Source organism: Halyomorpha halys, unplaced genomic scaffold (assembly GCF_000696795.3).
Source record: "Halyomorpha halys isolate HHAL.00 unplaced genomic scaffold, Hhal_1.1 Scaffold45.1, whole genome shotgun sequence".
Lineage (NCBI taxonomy): Eukaryota > Metazoa > Arthropoda > Insecta > Hemiptera > Pentatomidae > Halyomorpha > Halyomorpha halys.
The window spans coordinates 503,764-529,943 of record NW_027113993.1 but is presented as its reverse complement, the minus strand read 5'-3'; the positions used below and the strand labels follow the sequence as shown (position 1 = coordinate 529,943).

The 26,180-nt window shown below is 31.8% G+C and overlaps 1 protein-coding gene across 1 annotated transcript; it reads left to right on the top strand.

Annotated features, from left to right (window-relative positions):
* The first annotated feature begins 1,543 nt into the window (after nt 1–1,543).
* On the top strand, nt 1,544–17,189 carry LOC106689280 (uncharacterized protein C6orf163 homolog). The gene is made up of 7 exons (XM_014434177.2): nt 1,544–1,690; nt 1,756–1,895; nt 1,967–2,105; nt 6,208–6,410; nt 7,123–7,325; nt 12,340–12,754; nt 16,645–17,189. Exons 1-7 carry the CDS (start codon nt 1,645–1,647, stop codon nt 17,131–17,133), a joined length of 1,635 nt encoding a protein of 544 aa, XP_014289663.1. The 5' UTR covers nt 1,544–1,644; the 3' UTR covers nt 17,134–17,189.
* The last annotated feature ends 8,991 nt before the right edge of the window (nt 17,190–26,180 follow it).

The window sequence follows — 26,180 nt, the reverse complement described above, 5'->3', positions numbered from 1 at the left end:
GTATTAAATAGGTTCTTGAATCAAAACTTTCCTAAGTTTCTGGTTTTTCAAATTATTGGGAGGGTTGAGGCCTTTCCTATCTCTCCCAAAAGACGTCTATAATTATACCACGATGATCCTAGAAAACTCATTACCATTTCGTTTCAAAACAGAGGTATTAGACGCCTATGCACCTAATGTCAGTCATTCATAAAGATAGACGAAAATACAAAGTGTTCTGGAATCACTATTCCGAAGCCTTAAAATAAAATATAGACAAAAAAAAAAAAAAATGTATAGCTTTGTAGCAGCCTGTTACTACTTTCAGCTCAAATTTTCAAGAACTGCTGCTTGAGCCGTTACAGTCGGGAACTCCTAGAGCTTCTATAACCCCATCTAAAACAACCTATTACCAATTTGTGTTAATTAATTTTAAGTATTTTGAATTTTCTTATGTATTATATCTCTATATTCGTTATTGTATTTTTTAAATGAATAACTACTAAAAAATTAAGACCAGAAGATAGTTTTCTGATCCACTAAAAGCCAGTCTCTTACATGCAATGACTTTTCTAACTATCAAAATTATTTCGAAATGGATTCATTCACTGCAATAGAAAAACAGTGGTGAACACTAACATATTAGAGAACTAGGTAATTCTACGACTATGTAATTGTTAATAATTGTTGTGTTATTCTAACCTTAATACCTGTAGACGTAACCGAGGACGAATATCTTTAGAAGTTGTTGATCCTTACCCGACTATAGATGAATTCCCTTCGAAGTACAATTATCTTGGAGAGGGACTGAAGGCGAATACTCTAAAATATACCCTAGTATGTAATATATATAGGATATATTATGCACACCCTACACCAATTCCTATCCTCCAATCAAATCAACTCCTGTTCAGCTAACCTAACCTTATTGAATGCATTCTGATATTAGGGCACCTCGCCTTTTGATTGGGTGGACGGATTTACTAGCTTTTTTCGTTTTGTGGAGATTTGGCCCCCCGATGACTGCGAACCAAATTGGAAAGACAGACATGAAAAGTGGTAAATGAATAAGGTGCGTTCTGAAACATACTAAACCATAATTATCCCCAAAATATTTGTTATATCGCAGGATTCACTTCACCAGTAAGTGTAGAAGGATTAAAAGGATACTCTACCACAACTTTCGATTTTCTTGAACAAAGGGATTGGTGACTCAACGTCGAGTTACCCCACGTTCTGAATGTTGTTGGATGCAATGGTCCTCAGGAAATTTATTTGAATATATTGTAAATTTTAGGAAAAGATTTGTAGCCTGTAGTGTCCTGAGTATGACTCAGCACAACAAAGAATACCCAAGCATGACCGGAACTAGGGAGAGATTGTTTTGACCTTAATTCAGTGAATAAAATGGGTTAATATTATTAGATGATGATATTTATTGCGAAGTGTGTTACCTTAAATGCTGCAATAAAAATGTTGAATTTTATTGGGAAAGGAAGGCAACCAAAAATAGGGAGCCCCTTCGCAAAAATCCCAAGTTCCAGCCCTCTTCAAGTGTAGAGTACCGTCCACATGAAATCTCGAACATATGTTTCGTAAATTTATTATCAGAAAGTTCTTAATCCTAAATTAGTTGAATACATTTTTTTTTTATTATAAACAGACATGACTGCGACACATTACCACCTTTTGCCTACAGAAGCTTGGGCAGGTAATAAGAGGAATTCGTTCCAAGCAGCAAAAGATCTTCCTTTTACTACTTCAGATTTCTTACAGATGATGGCTGTACTTACCTGAAGAAGGCAAAGTTTTTGAAGAACCACCAGTTGCCGGATATTGATGAGGTTAGGCTGTCAGTTGGCTACCAACTTGCGGATATATTCTTCTCTCAAGCCAGTGATGGGATCAAACGATGTGTAAATATGTTTTCATAATTGAATATATATGCAGGGAACTTTTAGAAAATAATATACCAGTTTTACCAAAGGTGGGGTACGATAAGAAACTGGAAGGGCCCAAAGAGCAGTTGTGGATTTCACCCAGTGATCAGCTGATGGGCAAAGTGGTTCTTACTGAGCCATATCCTAGGCAGGAAGTACAAGCTATGACCCATCAGAACATTTTGGGTAAATGGTCTTTTCTTTATTTTACTTTATGCTTTTATTTTCAATTTAATGGATGAAAAATAAGTTAATTACGTATTAACGCCACCGCAGCAAAAATTCGGCTAATGTGCCAATCTACACAAAAAGATTTTGCAACAAATTATAGAATAAAAAACATTATGAAAAATCAAAACATTTTATTTATGTAAAGTAGTCAATCACATTTTGGTGTAAAATGGGCCGAATTTAACATAGATTCAAAACAGTCTCAATGTTCCTCCATTTAGCACTACCCCACATTCTCTCAACTGATGGTGTATGAACTCCTGTATCAGGATCAATAAAATTGTATTTATGATTAACTTTAGCATGTAGGAATCCTTCTGTTATTATTCTATTTGTTTGGTAACCTTTCCAACTGTCAGAATAAATTGTGCTACCATCTGCAATGTTTTCAATAATTTTATCAAGAAGGGTAGATCCAGTTCTATTAGGAGCAGTGACAACAAACGAATCTTTTGATCTTCTACATATACCTCAAAGCACCCACGATTCGGGTAATACTCGACCACAGTTATTTTTACGTTTAGTAAACAAACTTTCATCAATTTCCACAATGCTATTTGGTCCACCTATCGCCTTGTTTAATTTATTTTCCATATCCAAGATATATAATTCACGCATGTCATGAATCCAGTCTATAACAGTTTTATCCCATAAATCAAACTGCTTTTCACAATATTTAACCGATGTCAGCTCCTCGCACCAGCAGTATATCAATCTTAAAGCTCAACAAAATGAAATTCTGCTCAACTCAAATCAGATATCGTTTTTACGTCCCACTTGCTGATCACACTGTCTTAAATTACATTTCCAAAAGTTACGTTTACCAAAATATAGTTTCAAAGGAAACTAAAGATAACTTCGTGCGAGTACGAACAAGAAGATTGCTATGTTCAAACAACAAAGTTGCTCTAAGCGAACAAGATGGCTCTTGGCTCCATATTGGCGCATTAGCAGAATTTTTGCTACGTAAGAACAAAAAATAATCTTTATTCTGAAACCAAGTGCATAAAGAAAAAAAAACCATGAACACAAATAATTGATTATCATCCTGTGTTTGTACAGCCTTAATATTTAAAGTAATTCTATTTATTACGATCAGATTGATTATATATAAATCTAAAGGGACTGAACAAATAGCTGATTTTTAAAAGAAGCTATGGAAATATTGTTAAAGGTAGAAAAAGGCAATGAATTCCTAAAGGAGATACTAACAAGAAAGGATTTATCAAAGGAATAGTTATATATGATGGAGTATAAATACTGAATGGTTGGGTTCTGGTGTTAAAGGAGTGGGTAGAGGAACATGGAAAGGTTTATTATTTTCTATGGTTAGGAATAGGAAAAAACTAAGAAAACATAGCTGGCAGAAAGAAAGATCAAACCACTTCAATTCAGTAGAATAGTCAAAGATATATGTACTTCTTAGAACCTCAAAAATAAATCTTATAAAGTAATTTATAAGATGATTTAATTTTCCCTGGAGTTCATCAGTGAGTCCTTCATAAACCATAATAAATGGGGAGTAAGAGTGGAGATAAGTTACTGATGGGTTTTTGAAGGCAATTAATATGACACATACAAAAAATAGATATGTTAATTACCAGGTATCATATCCTCGGATTAGTGCTAAAAATGATAGTGTTGTTATTTTCAATGTAACTTCACTTTCACCATTAACCCAATGGCATATTTATTATTATGATAAGCTAAAGAGTGTGTTTGTTTGAGCATACTGATTTCACTACCAGTGTGAGGAAAGTTTTAGGATTTGTAGAGTCACCATAGAACCCATAGGAACATTACTGTAAACCTATAGTGAAAGCTTGTGTTGGTACACAGCAGTAATTTTGCCATGGGAATGCCTGTGAATAAGATTTTTTTTTCCTTTCTTTTTAGCCTTACATAGTACACCTATGGGAGGGTTGTGTATTTTTAATCTTACCAATTTGATGCTATAAATAGACACATTACCTGTACAACAATGGCGTTGTGAATTTTTATTTGAGTATTAATGTTGAAGTATAAAAGAACTATATTCATTAAACACACAAAGGAGAAAAACAAAACAATAAAAAAAAGACATAAGAGAGAAAAAAAAACAAAAAGCAAAACAAGTGCTTATTTAATATACAATTGAATTTTTATAAATGGAACTGAATAAATATAGGATCTAAACCACCACCAAATAAGATGATGGGATTTGACGATTCAGTGGTATATATTCTTCTATCTACATTCTATCGATTAGGTAACATTCTTGTTTTTTTCAAGTAATTGAATATGCTCATCATTTAGATGAAAGAGGCTTGTATAATCCAGTAGGCGAAATTTTATGATGTTTAGCAGATTAAGTATACTGGTTTGGTAGTTCTTTATATTTATCTAGTTTTTTGACCCAACCCTCATAGAAAGATTTTTAATTAGTTAGTTTAACAATGAATGGGTTATAATCCATAATTGCTGATTAGATAATAAAGAATCATAGAAAGTTTCAAACATAGAGTAAATTGAAAAAGAGCAATACAAGAAAGAGGTAGAATAGGGGGTTAATGGATTTTTTTTAGGAACTAAGAGATCTTTAAAGTAATGAATTTTGAAGAAAACTAATGTTTTGTGTGAAATACTGGATTTTTAATTTATTTACATTCCAATATTTTTGCCTAGAGTATTATGGAATATGAACTGTTTAAAATATTAAATAAGAATTGCAGAATTTTTCGAAGTGTAAGAAGTTGCTCTTTTGCATCATTAAGGCTTATCATGTTCTTTTTACCTTCTCCCTTCCTAGCCCTTCAAATGAGGGTTATGTGTGGTTCAGAAGTCTAATTAGTTATAAAACCACTCAGCATTGTTAAAAAATATAACTATTTTATTTTAATAGGTTTCTTAAATTACAATAGGCAGCTCTAAAAGATCCTTTTTTGAACATATTGATGTCAAAATTATATTCATTTGGGCTAGATATTTCTAGTTTAGTACTCCTCAAACTAAAACTAATATTTTTTTTCTCTGAATTTAACATAGTTTTGTATGTTCTGGTTTCAAATAACATTATAGAAACAGAACAAACTTTTCCTTGAATTCTTTTAGGAACTAATTATATTTAAATAGTGGAGCTCATGTCCAGATGAGATACTGGTTTTATATCGCTTACCTTCATCTCTACCTTTCATTTTTCTTTAGGAAATTTAGATTAGGTTATGACTGTATGGTGTATTTAAAACAGTTCAAGAATATTTTATCACAATTTTTTCTAATTTCTGTTCTTATAAAGTATTATTCAGGATTTTAATATGAAAGGTTCTTTGAACATGGCTTAACATATACTATCATATAATTTAAGTAGAACACTGAACTGGGTACCGGGCAAATAGATTGAAACTTTGTGTGGGTGTTAAAATAAATTGAAGAATTAATGTAAGGGCTACTTTTCCAGAAGAAGAATAAATAATATAAAGTACTAAATAAATCTTTTGAACTGCCAACTGAAAAATTATAATTTATAATTGAAGTATAACTTCTGCCTTTTTCAAATAAAAGTTTTTTATTATTCATAGGATAGGCAAATTTAAGGCTAAATAAATAATTATATTTTACAGTGCAGCTGTAGCTTACAAAAAAAAATGTATCTAATAGGACATAATTCTCTAAATATAATACTTTTTTCTATTGCATAGTGTCCCTTTACAAGAGGAGTTTTTTTAGAAATTGTACGGTTTCCATGCGAAACTGCCTCCTGTATGTATCTAAAATGGAGTTGTCATTGAAACATGTTGTCGCTATTATATTAAGAATATAAAAAAAAACAATTATTTTTATTGGTTCATTTATTTAAAGAAGATGTTATTTTTTTGTTTAAGTCAAGAGCAGTTATATCATCTATTTCCTTCCATTGTCCAATATGATTTAGTTTATCGTTTAATTCAAATCATCAATTTCCAGTGACATACTCACAGTCCACAGAATAAATTTAACTAAAACCTTGTGAATATTGGAACTTTATAAATAGGTAGAGGAAAGTTCTAGTCTTAATAATTAATTTTTTTTTTTGTTCTAGAAATTGGAGAAAACTTGGAAAAAAAATTTGAAAGAACACGAAAGGCTGCAATTGAAGCAGCACTTAAGAAAAAAGAAGAAGAAGTCAGGAAAGAAATGGAAGAACTTCTAGCTCAAAAGGTCGATGAAACAAGAAAAGAAATGGAAGACATTTACAGAAACAGATTACAATATGCCAAACAACAGCTTCACCTGCAGTATAAAGTATGTATAAAATTTTTTGTGAAATTTATTTTAAGACTAATCAAATACAGTTGCATTTGAAAAATACCGCCATAAATATGAAATGAAATCCTTAAATGTCTTGAAAGAGAATAAGTTTGTAGCCAGTGTGTTTTCAAACCCACCTGTGGCTGACTATAAGCCTCCCACAAACCACCAGTTGGAAACCGCTGTTGTACAGGTAAATTTTTGTAGCTACAGATGATTTCTAACATCCTTAATGTTGCTACTTTTTTCCTCTTTTAGCTATATAGCTACTATATAGTTATCCTCATAAAGCAGAGCATACCAAGTTCAAACCTTATTCAGAAAGTTTCCTCAGAGGTCTACAAATCTAACCCTCTTGGTTTGTGAATACAGTATACAGATACTACTCTCTGTTTCACAGAAACAGTCAATAAATAAATTAAGACAATATTAATAAATTAAACTGCATTACTAATCATTTCCTTTCTTTTCTCTCTTGATTACCTCTGGGATAGTCTGGAGCTCATCACCTATTGTACTTGGATGCATTAATAATATAAAATTATGTCAGATATTAATATTACCTCTTTTACACTGATGGTTCTCAAATCTACTTTTTCTTTTTTATCTGAGATTTCTACAAAAACTTAATTGAGTTTTTTTTTTTTTTCTTATCTTAGAAAATTAATATTTCTGGTATTTTTTTAACCTATTAAATTTATATTAGGCAGTAATTGCAGATCGAGATCTAGCATTGTGTAGGAAAGCTGATGAAAAAATCCAAGCGTCTTTGTCATACCTTCGCCAGTCAATGGCTGAAGAAATGGAATTGATGCTTAAAAGGCGGATTGAGTACAACCAAGAATTAAACTCTTTTCAAAGAACATGGGATGCTAATAAAGCAAACGAACAATTCAAGAAGAAAGTGAAGTAATTTGATACCTATAGCTATAGAAATTATTTTTATACCTAATCAAAACTTGTGCTGAAGTATTTAAATTTCTCTATCACATACTCTATTTTAAAGCATATTGTTGACAAAAAACAAAAAAGACTATGAAACTACTTAAGTTAAAATTTTTTGATTTAAAATTATTTTGTTCTATTTTTGCTTTAATTTTTTGAAATGAAAAATAGTTTATTATTCTGGAACTAGGTCCCTTTTGAACAATTATAAGATTATTACTGTAACAATTAAAAGTTAATTGTAGTATTACAATATATTTGCCAAAAACAGTGTGGCCCCACTTAATTATAACTCATATTAAAATTGCATAGCAATAATTCTAGATACAGCGAAAAAAAAAAAATGTCTAAGTACATAAAAAACAAAAATTTACAATTTATGAATGATAGTGTTTAAGATTTATATTATCTATAATATAATTATTATTGCAATATTATAATATTGCTTTAGTTTGGAGAAGCAAAAGATAGTTACAGAAGGGTTTTAAACAAGGGAAGGGTTGGTACAGGATGCATATTAGAGAGAATTGAGTTCCCTGTAATGCAGCTCGGGTAAACAATACTTTGTCAAACACAGCAGTTCAATGAGGTGGAAGGTAAACGGGACCTGGTAGTACGGGATTGGACTGAGGATTTGAATTGCAGGTTTTCTTGGATATAGGTAAGAGTGTTGTAGAGTAATAATTCTTTGGAATTGAAAGGAAGCCAGGAAATCCTGGCATTGAAAGGATGGATAGAGCCACTTCAACTCGGCGTAGTTTGGGTTATGAGCGTATCTGGTGATCCCAAAACAAATTTTACTGCGCAGTTCATATTGTGTTATTCATATTCATAGATGTTTAAGTTTACCTCCGAAATTACCCGAGAGTCCACCATGTATCAGGGAGCTATAGTCAAAGTGGGGGAAAAAGAGAGGAAACTAAGAATTGACAGGTTTTAAGTGGAAGGAGATAACGGATTCTATTGAATTGCTTCATGTTTGCCAAGATTCGACGAGAAATTTGGGCTATGTATGGTTTCCAGGATTGAGCTTGATCAAAAGTGACTCCAAGATTTTTGGCTGACATATGGAATGACTTAGGAGTATTGTTTAGGATAATGTTGGGGTGTCCTGGGATAGATTTAAGGAGAGAGGGAGATCCTTTTACGGTAGCTTTAGTATTTTCAGTATTTAACATAAGTTTATTGTTGTTTGCCCAAATGCTTATTCTATTGATATCTTCTTGTAGTTAAAGTTTATAGGTAGCTTTAGCTTTTAATTTTTTTTCTACTCAATAGTATATCACTTGCTTGTACATAATATTTTTCAACAAAATATAATAAATTTATTAAAGCTATTAACTTTATTATTAAAATATTATAATAATCTATTAAAATTTAATAAATATTAATAAATTTATTACAAACAACTTTATTCATTATTTAGCGGGATTAATTTTTAATATAAACATCAATCAAAATGATTAAGGAAAATCATTTGAACTACATTGCAGTCACAATTTATTTATTTTAAAGTAGTTTTATATTATATATAATTTTTTTTTTAAACATATTTGAAACATTTCTTATAATATTTATTATTTGTAACATTTCTTATAATACCTATTGTAAGAAATGTTAATAATAATAATAATAATGAAGCTTTTGTGAACCCTCAGGTTCAATACTAATACCACCAATAGCTAGTTGCATGCATCTACCTAATGATGCCCTTCCAAACCTAAATCTACCAGATCAGTTTTGATGCAATTCTCCCACCTACACTTTGGTTTACCCCTTGGCCGATTAACAGTCGGTTTAGTGTTAACTGAAATTTTAAGGATCTGTTCATTACTAAGCCCTGTTACTTGTCCATGTTATTCGCTGCAATGCTATAACCTGAATTATATTTACAGGGTACAGTTCCCTCAATTCAGCATTGTGTAGCCTTCTAAACTATCTGGTTAATTCATTCTTTTTTGGTCTGGTTTATAAAACATAATAACCTACATTTCAAGCATGTTCACTCATTTTCAATATTTGTACAATCACAAATAATTTATGTACCATACTTTTTAAATTGATTTTCAACTTATGTTTTTATCATTTAATTCATAAAATTATTATCCAATTTTTATTTTTATATTAACATATATAGTTTTGAAAATAAAAAAAAATGTCTAATCTTATCTTAAATTATCTATCTGTCTATTTCTTTTTTGTCAAGTATTTTCTTCTTATCCATAATTACTGTTATTTCATTATTATAATTTCAATATCTATGTTTAATAAAATAATTACATTTCAACATTATTTTTTTAAAAACGTATCATCTATTTTTAATTGTTTCTATCTGTGATTTTTTTTTTATTAATCATTTAATGTATCTTTATGCTTGTTTAATTCAGTTCAAGTGTAGTAAAATTATTAAGATTTTGCAGGTTTACTTGAAGTTTTAAAGGATTTTAATTTCTAAATTGTTTATGACCCTTCGAAACAATATTTTATAAAAAATAATAATTTGAAATAAGAGTAACCTATCTTTATTTCTTCAGCCATATTAGTTGTCAGTTTCTCTATATTGCACTTCCTTTTTTGTTTTTAAGGTTGGTATATGCCTGGGATGTTACAGAACCTTTACATCATATCATTGTTTTCTCAAAGGTGGCTCTAGAGATTTTGATTGCACTAGTGCTGTAAACGTAGTGCTCTTTAATATCGAATGGGTGATCAGTCTTCAGTCTTCCTCATTGAAACAGTCTAACAAATCTTAAACGATAAATTTTAAGTACCTTTGATGAACTAAAAATAGCAATGATAAACAATTATTATTAATTAACAATGAATAAATATAAAATACAAAAGAATTTAATAATTAACAAACGCATCATAAACTATATGATTGTAGTCAGATTTTACTTTCACTTAGCTACATATGAAATTTATAGTGAGTGGAAACATTGTTATTCAGAATACTCTGGAGACAGCTGTTCTGAAATGTCATTTCCTTTTCTACCACTGTGTGGCTTATAGAGTCTGCCTAAATGTCTCTCTTCTACTCCAGTACATTCCACGCTTCCTGAATGCCTCCCTTATACTGTGTTCCCAGGAGATGCGAGGCCTTCCTCTGGGTCTTTTCCCTTCCATGCTGGTCTCATAAGTCTTCCAGGGCCCTGTTTCATAATAAAGTACAAACTAATACTATTAGTCTTGTCGATTTAACTTAATACAATTACACTGACTTGTACAATAGTAACTTGTATTTTAGTATTTTTTAATTCCTGTAATATCACTAATAGTCCTCCCTATCATGAAAAAAATAAGTATTAGTATTATTACCACACTAATTTCTACACTTGTACTATTAACTAATACTATTAGCTTTCATTATGAAACAGGGCCCTGGTGGTTCTATCTGGATCTATCCTAAGAAGATGTCTGAACCATCTTATTTTATGCTCCTCCAGAATGGTCTCAGCTGATCTGACGTCAAGATTAGCCCGTATGGTAGTGTTCTGTATCCTATCTCTCCGTGTCTTTCTTTCTACTTTTCACAGATATCTTATTTCCATGGCTTATAACTGACTCCTTTGTTTTTAGGTGAGGGTCCACGATTCTGAAGAGTTGGATAGGATAGGAAGGAAGATCGATTTATAGACAGCTAGTTTGGTCTGCTTTGTCACCTCTTTTCTTCCCTGGAGACCCCGTCTGATCATACCAAACATCTTCCCTGCCACTCCGATTCTTTGGGTCACTTCCTCATCAATGTAACCACTCTCATTGAGATGAGCTCCTAGATATTTAAAACTCTCGACCTGCTCTAGTCTCTGTCCTCCAACCCCTAATACCCTCATTATCCTTTGGGGTTTCTTTCCAACTCTCATGCATTCAGTCTTCCCCGGATTAATCTTCATATTTATTGCAGATAGTTCCTCTTGGAGGACATTTATGTTATGTTTGAGGTCTGATTCATTGGCAGTTAGTAAGACGAGGTTGTAGGGAAAATTTGGTAGGGTACAGGTTTCTGTGACCTGGCTAGAATTTCCTCATTATCAGCTTGGCCCTCTTTAGTGCCAAGTCTAAAACCATGATGAAAAGCAATGGACTTAGGCTACAGCCCTGTCAGATACCGATTGTTGTCTCAAATTCTTTTGAAATGTGGTTTCTGGTTCTGATCACATTCCTTATCTTTTTACAGAAACTCAGCACAGCCAAGGTTTCTCCTCGGTCTATAACCCACTCAGACCCTTTCTATGTCTTCCTTCTTTATTCTATCAAAAGCCATCTTGAGATTCACGAAGCAGATGGAGAGCTCTTTGTCCTTCTCAGCAGTCTTTTCTATTAATTGTCTCATCGTGAAGATGAGATCCTGCGTGTTCCTCTGATTCCTGAAGCCATTCTGTTTTTCTCCTAGCTGGCAATTAACTGTTCTTCTCACTCTTGTTCCTAGAATTCTAGAGTAGACTTTTTCAGGCATACTGAGAAGGAATAAAATGGAGGAACATCTCTTGGCCTTTGCTGCCCATCAACATAGTCATTTCCAGAATAATTTCTATGAGTCCAGCTGCTTTGGCTGGTCTTGTTTATCCGTTAGCATCTTGGAGTTCTTCTTTGCTGATATAGTCCTCTTCAGCCCAAACCTCCTCTGCATCGTTCCGGGTCATGCACATCTTAACGTCTCTCCCCTCTAACAGGTCTTTAAAATATACTCTGTAATATAATGAAATATGTTCTAAAATGTACAAGGATTAATTTAATCTCTAAGTCGAGTGGTAAATGAAAGTTATGCGATGCCCGAGGTGGCATCAGAGTTTAAAGACCATTTGATTACTATTTTAAGATTTCTTTTTCCCTTGAAGTTTGAATTATGCTATATTCATTTAGTAGAGTATAACCATTAATACTTTATGTATTTAGTTGATTATAATTGTAGTTATTCAATATAAATAAAGAGGCGAAGTACTAAACAGGTATTTTTTCTCAAAATAATATTTTTCAGCAATTTAAAGAAGAAATGGATAAAAATTTTGAAAAAAGCTAAAAGAAAATGCGAGTTGGAGAAAAAAGAGCTTGAAGCAAGATTGATTGATCAACATGCCATTCAGTTAGAGAAGACAAAGGAAACTTGTAATGATGAGTTCCAAGTTTCTTTGCAAGCAAGGACCCGTAACTATCGTAAAACAATTTGTGATTTACTTAAAACAATTAAAAGAAAAGATCAAGAATATAAAAAACTTGAAGAGGAGAAAGAATGTGTCCACGTTGAACAGTATTCATGGTGCTACCTAGTTAGAGAATTATTAAAGCAGTATCAAAAACTAATAAATTATGCATTGAGAGTAAAATCAGGGCATGCTGAATACTTTTTATCGTTACATAAAATTTTACAATCTCGGATTGAATCGCTAGCTAATGTGAGTTGTTTTCCTCTTATTTATTTTACTGTGTGTGTCAAATATCCAGAGTGATCCATAAATAATTGACAATATTTATAGAGGTTCTATTAGACCTCAAGAGCTACAAAAGACTTTGTATAGATTATGGTCCGATTTTGCTCATAATAGGAAATATTAATTTTTTTTTTTTTAACATATTTTGTTTTGGGCAGAATAAGAAGCAATCACTTGAAAACTATAGATAATTAAGTTCCAACTACATCATCATAAAGTAATTAAAAATCCCATAGTAAAATATAGTTTGAATTAACTAATTCTGTTGTAAGCTGAGTTGGGAAGTAGACCAATAATGTTTTGTTTATTTTTTATATAAATTAAACTTTGATCATGAATATTTTTCTCAGACTTCTTCCGTATTAAAGATTTCCCACTTATAAATTTTTAATAACCTTTAATTTTGTATGAACAAAGTTAAAATTTCCCTTGGGATTGCTCTAGATTAGGTTCCTGATTAACCAAAAATTTGGTATGGAATTGGGTTTTTTGGCATTAGTAAGTTTTGTCTAAATTCAAAATATAATAAAAAATTTAGTCAGTTATTTTGTGATTTATAACTTCTTTTGATGTTAAGAATATTTTTTTATAGCTTAACTATTTTAAAAATGCCAATTAATTTTTAGTATCTTTTCCAGGTTTATAACTTCTATTAACATTGGTTATTATCTTGATCACTATGGTATTATAGATGACTGGTCCAGATCTTAGAGATATCCAGGTCTTAGAAACATATCATGTACTGAAATAATGCTCTGCGTACTTTATCCCATTCCTATCTAAGGAGCCTCCCATTCCCTACTCCAACAGAGAATATGCCAATATATGTTTAGCTAGGGATTTTCCAATAGCAATGCCTTGGAAGCTGAGTAGCCCCAATAGGAGATTATGCTTCTTTTTTTTTTCTTTATTTTTAATTTGACACGAAAGCACTGCAGCCAGTAAGGTAATTGCACGCCAATTACAAACACGCCAATGCTGCAATCAGCATTACAGCACTGCAGTGAGCTCATTAGAGCTTAAGTTTAGTAGATTTCAAGAATCTTAATAAGGTTAAGGGGTTGATCAGCTCACACTGCTTGGGATCCACCACACGATCTGCCCTGAACAGTGCGAACCTCACCCCTGCAAAACAGTCACACTAACAAATAATGTGATAGGTTGTCTCATCCTCAGCATTGCAGAATCTACACCAAGGTGACTGTTAGCTTGAGGTTAAACATGTGTTTATTTAATCTGCAGTGACCTGTATAGATTCCTGCAATTATCCTGAGAGGTCCTGTCCAGCCAAAGCAGTTCATCTCTTTGTCCATCAAGGAACAGCTTAGCCTATTGCTCGATCTTTCCTTGAAGAGTAATGGAGATTTCCACACCCATCTCCCTCTCCAGTCCCGCTATTATTCCCATCTATTAGCCCCTCTAGGAGAGTATGCTAAATGGCTCCCAAACAGGCTGAAAAACATTTAAACGGGTATATCACCACTTGAGGGTTTCTGGTTCTTTCCAGAGGACTTTGAGGGCTTAACTTCTGGAAGAATGAAACAGGACACATTCGACGGGTGTCAGTTGCCCAAGCCTATGCCCATTTTCCTAAGTAGGTGCTTTATTCTGATAAAACCATATTTACTAAGAGCAGTTACCATTGAAATCCTCATGTTTGGGAATTATATTGGAAAAATACCAATGCTATAATATAAGAGAGTCAGCATATCATTATTAATTTAATTTAAGTTAAAGCTTACTTGTAAACAGCGCATACCCCTATGTGCCTGTAATCCCTACTATATCTGAGCAGTTACACATTTTAGGTACTTTTGTTTCTATTATAAATGTAGTTGAGAACGTTGAGGAAGTCCCTGATACAACTGGTATTTATAGCCAGTGGTTTTAATTCTCAGCTGGTTTTTTAAAATCCAGCTGACAAATCTGGTGGATTAAGTTGGAAACTAGTTTCAGATGGATGGTTGTCCAGCTCACAGCAGTCTGAGAATGCTAGTTTGGCTCAATATTTAACTTGAAATTTTAATTTATCAACAAATACTGTTTTAGATAGGACAAGAAGTACACTCTGTCCAGAGAGGATGCAATTTTGAGAAGTTTTATAATAAGAATATTTTTATTTTATATGTTTATATTTTTACAAATGTTTAGTGGAAAAATAATTTTCTTCTTTTAAAAATTTTAGCCTTATTCATTTTAATTCGTTGTTAATTTTATTTTTATGTTAATTTCAGCATTGTTTTGATTAATTTACATATATTATTTTTAGCGCAGTCTCATTTTATTTCACAAAAAAATCTTTTTATTTCTGTTATTTTATAGAATTCAATAAAGAAATAAAGTCAATTTAATAAATTTTATTCACAAAATACTTATTTTCCATACCAAATTTTTGGAGCCAAATCTATACTAATCCTATGAGAGAAACCTCAACTTCATTTTTGTAAAATTAAAGCTTATTATATTTAGACGTTTTTCTAGAAATGGACTATCTTTAGTACATCAGACGGCAGTAAAAAAAATGAAATAAATCTTTTCACTATTTGTTCATGTCCTAAGTATCTTGTAATATATTTAATTGAGCTAAACTATATTTTTAATGGGAATTTTATATATTTTACAAAGATGCAATTAGAACTTAATTACCTTAAATAGTTTTTGAGTAATCATTTACTATTAAACAAAAAATCACAAATCAATTATTTTCATTACTTATAAATTATTATACCACAAAATATAAATTTATTGTAAAAATGTACCCACAGGAGAAAAAAGAAATGAAATAAAAAACCTGCTCACACAGACTTGAGTGTCAAAGTAATGTGACATTAGCACAGACTAAGGAAAATGGCTTATGCAAATCCGCAGTTACTTCCTTGAAATCTTTCTGTTTTAAGGATGTGGTCGATTAGAGTTTGTAATGGTTGAAGTTTGTTTGGTTTTCCACAGAGTTCTGATGCATGGCTTTGCCTGAGGTGTAATGAGGTTCATTGTGTAACTTGATCTCAGCACATCTTGATATTACCACTGACACTGCTTATGCTCTATTGCATGTTTTTTCCTAGTATTCCTCTACAATTACTTTTAAAAGGTACTCTGTATTGAAGATTTTCTTTTGTAATTTTTACAGAATATAATGGTGCAGAAAAGTCAAAAAGTTTTCATACCTCAAACTTCTCAACAATGCTCTCAAAACCGGGTATGGCCCGAACTTTGTTGATCTTCAAGATTTTAAAATGTTAATCTCTTAGCCCATTAGAAATTTCTTTATGTGGAGTAGTATGGTGGATTTGTAATTTTATTCAGGATGTTATGGCATCTGTTAGCTTCTAGTTAGTTTTGAGTGAATAGTTGGAAATGGACAGGAGTCTTAAGAAATACATTAATACTTCTGAGTTGAATTTAGAATAGATGATATAACATCTTTTTTTAAAAGATTTTGTTTATAATAATTCTCAAGCATCTACTCTGGCTGGTGAGTTCTTCATATTTTAGATTTTCTAGAATATAAAATTGATAACTGAGGTGTATATCTTTCACTTCCTTAAGGGGTCTCCCCCATAAGAATTTCTATTAATCTTGTACTGCTGAAACATTTTTCAGTCTGGGCTCTTAGATCACTTCAAGCCCTGACACAATTTTTTAGCTTTTGCACTATAGTTTAAAATAAAATGGATTAATAAACAATGAAACATAAAGAATCATTGATTTATTTTTAGTTTATTGAAATTTAAGTTAATTATAAAGTATGTTAAGTTTTAGTTATTTTAAAATGTTCAATTTTGTTCATTTTACATAACTAATGTGCACTTTCTTATAGTCCTAGAAAAATTTATGTTTAAATTTATTCTTAGGTCGATTTCCTACAAAAATATATACAAGAAAAAGGTCCAACTCTCACAGAGAAAAATATTGTTTCAAGTAATACAGAATTGAAACTTCAGGCATTAAAAGTAATTAGAGAGGAACAGATTGAAAGCCCTGATTACCCCTGTCTACCTATAGATGTGTTGGAGAAAAGAGAAAGAAAAAAGAAAATCGAGAAAAGAAATGAGGCCATTCAAAATATTAAAAAAACCCTTGATGATTTGATTAGGACAGTGGTACCTAAACTGACTGAGCTACCATGTATACCTAGTGAATTATGGTCAAGTGGTAAGTCTGAGGAAAACAATGTTTCATGGCCCGCTGATCCCAAACCTCCAGGTCTCCGGATCGTTGGGGATGGTCTTGTTTCTCGTGAACAGCCATGGACTAGATTTGCCGAGGACCGTGTCAAATCTCTTATTAGAGTATTGAACCGGTATCCTATGTTGAAACTTAATATTATTGGTAATTCATGAAGATTTTATGAAAACAGCTAAACTATTTTTAAAATAAAATTGATTTTAACTAATAATGTTAATTTTTATTAATTTATTTAGTAAGTACAACTAATGTGGTCCAACCAGATGAGAGCATACAAAAATGTAGAACAGAAAATGAAATATTTGTTTATTACACATTTAATTACTGGGGCATTGTGAAGCCTGCAATGGCTTAAATTCTAGAATTGTTCCGTTTTGAAATTATTATTAAAAATAAATCCTATTGTTTAATTTATACAATACAACTAAATAAAATACTAAAAATGAAAATAAGATAATGAATGAAATAACTAATATAAAGAATAATAGTGATAGAATTTACAACCTATACGACAAATAAACTTTTTTTCAAAACGAACCTGCAATGGCTTAAATTCTAGAATTGTACCATTTTGAAATTATTACTAAAAATAATTCCTATTGTTTAATTTATACAATACAACTAAATAAAATACTAAAATAAAAATAAGATAATGGATGAAATAACTTATGTAAAGAATAATAATGGTACAAACTTACAACTTATACGAAAACTTTTTTTCAAAACGACATTTGAAATAGTTTTCAGCCACCACACTCTCACTATATTTCTGAGACATTTATTTATGAAGGTTTGCAACGTTAACCTTTGTCACCCTGTGGATCTTGAGATCTCACTGGCCAAAGTTGTGAGAATACTTGTTGGGCTTTTATTATCTTACTTTCCGCGTCCTCATCAGCTCTTCTGTACATATAGTGAGGTACAAGATAGTGAAGAAGGTGGAAACGGCCAAGAGAGAACTGGAGGTCAATCCTGGAAAAAGAAGAGCAAATAGTAGGTCACAAATAGTTTTGGCCTTAAAGGACTTACAGATGGCTGTGGAAAACCACTGTCAAGTACTATGAAGTTGGTTCCACACAATACTGAAAACTGTGAACTGTGGCCCTTTTTCTAAGCTTTCAAGCATGCGCAAAAGTTCTGGGCCCATGGATTTATACAGAAAAATTGTCAGATTTACTCCAACAACACGAGGAGGCCCCTCACCTCCGGACTTAAAATAGCTCCTTTTTAGAATGGATAGCTCATATATAACATTAAACATAACAGGTAACCTTAAAATACCAAAGGTTGTGAAAGGTAAGACCCAACACGAATTACTTTTCTTTTTCACAGTAATGCTCTTATTAATTTACTTTTTTATTTTTTTTTTTAGAGGGACCAGGAAAAAAAAAAAATTACTCCATACATGGATTTTAAATGAAAGTCTAGGGGTCACCTGCTCCTAGTGTGCTGAAGGAGAAGTGTGGTTTCAAAGTTAGTCGTTGGTCATTGAAAAGCAAAACTAAAATATACATTCTATGATGAAAAGCATTATGTATGGAAAACATAAATCAGGTTGAGTATTACCTTTTTCTATGTGTGATATTTTAAGGTTAGGATGCAATACTTATCTGTTTATTGTGAATTGTCCATTCTATATGGTCCTACTAGTAAAAGAATCCAGAGGTGAGGGGCCTCTTCATGTTGATTTACGCATAGAAGAGAGAAATAAAACAATTATTATTAAAGACAATAGATAATGATAAAAATAGTAAGAAAAACAGTTAGAAGTCGAAGAGAAGTGTGGGGAGAGGGGGAGAAGGTGTTAGTAATTTTTTTTTCTGATCCCTCTAAAACAGAAAAAATAATAAATTGGTGGAAGCTTTATTATGGGAAAAAAAAGAAAAAATCATGTTGAATACTAACTTTTACTACCTTTGGTATTTTAAGGTTACCTGCAATACTTATCTATTTATTGTGAAATGTCCATTCTGTATGGTCCTCCTGGTAAAAAAGAATCTGGAGGTGAGGGGCCAACTAAAAATGTAGTAATGAATGAAACTCCGGGTAATCAACAAATTAGGGATGCAAAGGCTAATGTGAAGCACGACCTGTAGAAGTTAATTTACATTGTCAGTATATTCTTTTTATTTATTGAAATATTATATTTAGAAGTAAAATAATATTCTACATGGTTATAGCTGAGAACATCGAAATATTTGCAATTGAACTATTTAATTAATTTTTTTTAAATAAATAATTTAAATTCTATCCATTTTAGTCTCTAAACCTTTTATTTTTCTTATAAGTCCGACGTTTCGGCCAATCCCGCCATCCTCAGGGACAATCTACTATCACAGTGATAAAGTGATAAAGTTTTTAAGGAATAGTGACTGTGATAAATGTTTTTAATTTTGGTTTTAAGTGAATATTGACTAATTATAAATTGTTGTTTTGACCTGGGCAGAATAGCCTGCATGGAGTTAGAGTTTTTAAATTATATAATTCCAAAATTATACTAAGTAGATTGTCCCTGAGGATTGGCCGACACGTCGGACTTACAATAAAAATAAAAGGTTTTGAGACTAAAATGGATAAAATTTAAATTATTTATTTTAAAAAAATTTACCAGTCTCAAGAAAGTGTTTAAGATTATAAACTAATTAATTAATATCACGCGATATTTCTGACAATCATGAGCCCCCTATGGTAAGGAGCGATAAAGACTGGTTTTCACGCTCTTTCGCAGAGAGCGCCGCCACAGTTTACACAAGTAAAAAAATTTCAAAAATGGATTTAATAAGCTTCTTCCTCACCCTCCTTACAGTCCGGACTTAGCACCTTCCAGCTACCGTCTGTTCCGGTCAATTCCCCGCTATCTTCAATACTCTGGAGGTGTTTTAAAATAGAGTTGCGGAATTCTTTCATTGAAAACAGTGAAAAGCAATGAGTGATATTGTGAGGGAATCCGACACCTATTCTCGAGATGGCAACAAATTATAGAACCAAGGGGCTCTATTTTGTTTCAATAAGAATTTTTAAAAAATGTGATAAAATTTATTATCATTAAATTAGCAAGAAAACCTAATATTTTTTTAGCGAATCCCATTAAAATTGTAAGTTGAAACTTTGGTTCACATCAAAAGTACTAGCGCTGTTTAATTGCTCATCAGTTTTTAGAATCAATTAAATATTTATGAAGGTACCGAGAGGACATGGATAGAAATCGGCCCTGTCCTTTGGTGGGATGCGCTTAGAATAAATTAATAGTCCTCTAAGTTATTCAGTGTCCTCTGAGGTCGAGCGGAAGTAGCCAATCTGGTCAATCTGCTCGCAGAGTGAGGCCTGAGGTTCGTTCTGTTTCAATTTTGTGATAATGTTCTCAGCCTTAGGTGATATATATATTAATATATTACCGTTGCACCTTTCCGTGAGATTAAACTATAACTCAAACTATTTATCAATACGAATGTTTCTTCACCATATAGTAGAGAAAAAAATCGAATTAAATTTAACTACTTAAATTAAACTTGGCTGTCAAATGATAATCGCTCGTTATACTTTCGACTCATCGACTTCGCTTATTCATGTGTATATGGTAAGTATATTGCGGTTGATATTCGAACTGCCTGCCTCACATCAAATATAAATATTTTGATGGGCTCAAGTTGCTGCATTACCTAAATGGAATTGATATTAAAGGCACAAGATGGAGTGCTTATGTACCATAACATACTTTACGAGTATCTTGAGTCTTTTGTTTCATTATGATAATTATGTTATTGCTCCCTTGATTATTATTTTACGCTTATCTTTTCATTGTGTAGTCATACTCGGTAAAAATCTATTTCAATATAATGTTGAATTTCTTATTATTCATAAATTCTATTTGATATTAGTAAGAAATATGGTTGCCGTGGACTGATTCTATGCCTGTGGTTATACGATGCAGTGGCCTACTCATTATTTCATATGATTTATTTTAGTCAATAATATTAATTGAAATTCCCAATTAATTCAGTGTAATTGTAATTCAAAACCACTATTTTTTGTAAAAATAAACAGTTATCATATGTTAGCAATAATAAACAATAGATAAATATAAAATAATAAAGAATTTTATAAATAAATGAAGTAGAAAAAAGGAAAAATAGACAAGCTGGAATCGAAAAAAAAAAAAAAACGAGTCCGCCCGACAAATATTAATATTCGTTATTTCTCCTCAATAACCCTAAATATATATTTTTTTAACGACAGAAAAATTAATATCTTATGTTCAAAATTTTCCTCCATTCAAGATTTTTTTTCGAAAATCACAAAAAACAGTGATTGGTTGAACAGAGTCTACCAATCCAAAACTTTGGGACGTGAATAAGATAGTATGTGATGGGTACTAGATTTTCTTTTCTCGAAATATATGCATCTTCCAGAATATTCAAGATGTTTATTTGAGAGATGGTTAAATTGCCTTCAAAACCGTAACAAAAAAATAGTTCCAATATACAGCTGGAGGGAAGGGAAATCGCATCAGTGGGAACACTAGGTATTTTTTTTTGTTATTTACTGATATAATAAATAATTAATTTATATAAAAAAAAATTGTTTAATAATTTGCTGACTTTTTACTTTAAATGTCTCTTGTCATAAATTGGATAGAACTCGTCGCGATCTGTGGTGACTAAGATTTTCTTCTTTTCATAGTGATCCACTGACTCAAAACTAACTTATTCTTTAACTTTCCTGGAATGATGCATAAATCCACAGATTACGTTTTTCTCTATATTTATCCAGTATTTAGAATTTTGTTGGTTTTTATGATTTATGTTTCAGTTGTTGTCATGAACTGCTATGTAATCAAAATAAAACGTTTATAAAAGAGGATGTACCCCCCTAGTTGAATATAATGGAAAAAATCATTATTCATTTATCTTCACGGATATGCTTTGATTAAGAGACAATGTTTCATTTCTTTTCAATTAAATTTTTATTCGATTAAATAATTATTAGAGTGAGGTGTAGATAGTTGACCGTAGATTAATGATTGGAGAAGTTTGTCGGGGGGTGCGGTCAGCAAAGAACAACAAGAACAACTGTGCAGTTGCAACAGTTGCAAGCCTACCTTCTACGCCACAACCCCTGATGAAGAACTGAAACTCAGATCGAAACGTCGGCATAAAATAAATAAATATAGTTTTGTTTATTTATGTTGTTCTTTGCTGACCACATCCCCCGACAAACTTCTCCAATAATTATTAGAATAAATTATTACCCAACTAATCTTTAACCAAGACTATAATACAGAATAAACTATAAGTTATAAGTTTTCACTTAATAATTCAAAAGGATTTTTTTTGTTAGTAGTTATTATTTTTCCTTTCTCAGGAAGAAATAACCCTTTTTATGATTTATTTATTTTATTATAACATTCAAACAGCGTTTTGGGTCGGTTTTATTGTTGAAATATTTAATATCTTCTTGAATTATTTGATGGACATATGTCAATTCATATTAAAAGAACTGTCTTATCCATAACTAGAATATAAGTCCACATTTCCGTATTTTTCCATTTATCTCTCTATTGCCTGTTTCAAAATTAACATTATGTTTATGTCCATCTATTTCGCCTAAGTTCAATGAACTGTGTTTTTCATCACTAAAATCAATGATAAATTTTTAGTATTTTATTATCGTATAAAATATTAATTCATGATCAGAAATTGCTAATATTTGTTATTGCAGTTTTCGATTAATTAATTTATCAGATTACACTAGGCTATTTTTAATGTAGATAGATAATTTTTCGGTTGTTTACTAGTACTTGATTATGCAATTTTCGTAAACTGATAATTATTTATCTTCCTTTCCAGATAAATATAACCCGCTCTTATATTTGAGTTGTTCGAAGATCAAGTAGAAAATAATCGCATGAAAATGCTAAAGTGTGCGGTTTTATTGACTCTAGAATCGTAAATAAATCAAAACTGGTCTAATATGATAATTTCTAAAAAAGGTAAATGTATTTGTCTTTTTTACCTCAATAGCATCATGTAATGGGTCGAAAATAAAAATTGATTGCAAAAAACCTATTAAGAAGTTGGCAGAAAGATTATTATTAGAAGATAGATAAAACTTGAGGTTGCATAAGAGGTGCAACCCAGCGAGCTAACAAGATGTCACACAAAGAACATCCTCTTTAGCAACTTCATTGTTGGTTCAGAATCTTTTTTATAAAGAGACATATTTGTGAATCAAAAGCGGAGAGAATTATATTTCCACGCTTCTATTTGTCCATTGTCACTAGTGCCATTGTAATTTTGGTCTCTTTTCGTCCAAAAACAAGCTTCGCATCAGTCCTATTGTCCAAAAACATTTACCTAGATAATATTTGCTTTTATTTTTACTTCTTTAACCTTTTCATTTAGGCCACTGCTCTTGGAGTAAGAATCAATAAAAACATTAAAAAAAACAAAAAAAAAAACGGAATTACAATACTCACTACAGACGTTTTCTTGACAAAACTACGAGGACAAGCCAGAGGCTTTATTATATTATACGTGATCTTCATGTGATGTATTTGTTACCAAAATGGGTTTATTCCCCCTCATCCTTTCCCAAGGGTATTTCCTGCCAAGGATTAAACCAAAATCATTCAGTTTATTATACTATTTCAGACGAAACTAAATACAATTTAAAGTATTTTATATAGGATAGTCCTAAATAATATATACTAAATATAAACCAGCCTCATAAATTGGGTACCCTTAATTGGCTAAAAATCTGGTGGTCGAGCGTGATTCTAACCAAATCACCTCCTTGTACAACCGTTGATCTAGTAACAGTACTTCCTTACTGTGCCATATCATTTGATATAATGCATATATCTGTGTGAATGGAGTCGCTCAATAAAAACAGATCGGTTCCTTCCAGTTTTCTGTATTCTCCTCCTCCTCCTCCCCCCGACAGCGGACCCAGCCCACTTCGTTATCTGTATATTTGATTTCCCCCGAGGAAGGGATTCTGACCAAATCACCTCCTTACACAACCGTTGGTCTAGTAACACTTCCTTACGAAGTACTGAACCCCGACATGGGATGTAGCGGTACTGATCCTTTTTTTTTTAAATGTACTTTCCTTGACAACCCTACTTAAAAGACATATTATTGAACTATTAATATTGGTAATTCTGTATCCAATAGAAATCTTTAAGCTTTACAGAACTACCGATATATAATTGATATACTTTATTTTTACTTATCTATATATGGAATATATAGTAGGCAGTGGTGTAGTGGGGCGGGAACAAGACACTTAGCTTTTTCCAAAAATCCTATATATTAACACAGGCGATCCGTGTTTTTTTTCGGGTTTCAACAATGGCTGAATAGGTTTCAACCATTTTAAATAGCCGTCAAACTTTAAGGCTAAAATCGGTGAGCAATCAGGAAACCACCTTGTAAAAGGGTGAGGGCATTCTGGTTCGCTCGATTTTATTCAATTCTCAGAAGATGGTAAGCGTTCTCAAACTGGAAAATTTACGACTACACCACTGATAGTAAGGGAAAGTATTTCGAATTTGAGTTCTTGACGGAAATACACGTTTTGAGTCCATATAACGAAGTCCTGCAAAATGGTCTGCGTGGTTTTGTTTGTAAACGGCCTAACTCAAAAACGAAAAGTAGTACGAAACTGAAATTACATATTTTCGCTAAAATTGACTGAGCGGAAGTGTCACTATATAGAACCGATTTTTCATATTTTTTCTATTTTCTACAAAACGGCTCAAACGATTTTTATTGAACTGGGTGAATCAATGAGCAATTAAGTGTTCTTTAATACCAGATCGGTCTTACCCTTATTGAAATAAACTAACAGGGCTTGAATGCCGAATTTCCAAGAAGTCTTCCTCTAAATTACCTTTTATTTTATTTATTTAAAAAATAAATAAACAGTTCTCAAAGTCAGCAATAACAAGCAATGTAATATAAATGCGAATTATTAAAGAATTATACGAATAACTAAAGGAGAGAAAAGGAAAAACAAATGGATCCGATTCGAAGGGAAAAGCTTAGACCGATCTTTTCCGATTACAATACTGCTTCGTTATACAATTTACAACCATGGGCGTAGGTAGGATTTCGCCAAGGGGAGAGCAGGCCTCAGCCCATTACGCACACATACATATATATGTATGTATTCCATTCTGAAATGTTGGGTCAAAGAAAGATATCTACTTCCACATTCCAAGAAATACCCCCGTCATTTTATTTTTACTTTATAAAATTCAATCATTACTTTTTAAATTTTTATAACCTATAATCACAATAAACTATTTAAAATGAAACAACAGAATTTAAATCGTTAACAAAAAGGGTTGCATTGGTAAACCATGGCGTTTACGTTGGATCTATTGGGCTCTAACAATGAAAATAAAAGGCAGTTTTGAACTTAACTTAGACGATTTTTTGGACGCCACCATCTTTCCCCGCCATTGCCTTCCTAATTAAAACATGTTTCCAGAAATAAACCATGTATATAATTGGCTCACTATTTTCTTTCTTTTTTTTTTGTCTTGGGTCCCAAATATCTAGGGGGGGGGGTGGCGCTGCTCTCCCCTTCTCCCCTCTACCTACGCCCATATTTACATCATTTGTATTATTGGAAGAAACAGAATTTATAGTCGAAGAAACATAAAACATAAAATACCAATTTTAGCCGAGAGAGTAAGAGCGTCAACACTTGATTGCAGCGGAGCCGGTTCGAGTTAAAGTCGCTTGTCTATTCTCGCTAAGACATTTGTTTAGTTACGTCAATATTACCACTCTTGTCCTACCATAATACACTTACTTATTGGTAATTAGTAAAGATATATAAATGTATCATAGATCAAATGTACTGAATTCATGTTTGAAATATTTGTTGAATAGAGTGGTTCTCGCAAAGTGAGATCGGCTTAGAAGTGTTTCAACATTTCTTCAAAATTTTAATGTTCTCTTTACCCTTTAACGATTCCCTATCAATGGAATGAATCAAATTTATTATTTGAATTTTTATTCATTTAATAATAATTAAATTATTATTATTCAGTTAAAAGGTTTATGTTATTTACATTTTCCCAAAATTTAGTTGTTTTTTTTCTTGTTGAATGGAATATGGTCCGGGTGCGGTAAAAAAAAACTCAAACAGTAGAATTATACTATTTTATTGAGCCAACGTTTCGCCCCAC

Bases quoted from the DNA above. Each gene is read 5' to 3' on its own strand.
- LOC106689280 (XM_014434177.2), top strand. From the start codon at position 1,645: ATGACTGCGACACATTACCACCTTTTGCCTACAGAAGCTTGGGCAG. The intron at 1,691-1,755 runs GTAATAAGAGGA...GATTTCTTACAG, and splicing joins GCCTACAGAAGCTTGGGCAG to ATGATGGCTGTACTTACCTG. The intron at 6,411-7,122 runs GTATGTATAAAA...AATTTATATTAG, and splicing joins AGCTTCACCTGCAGTATAAA to GCAGTAATTGCAGATCGAGA.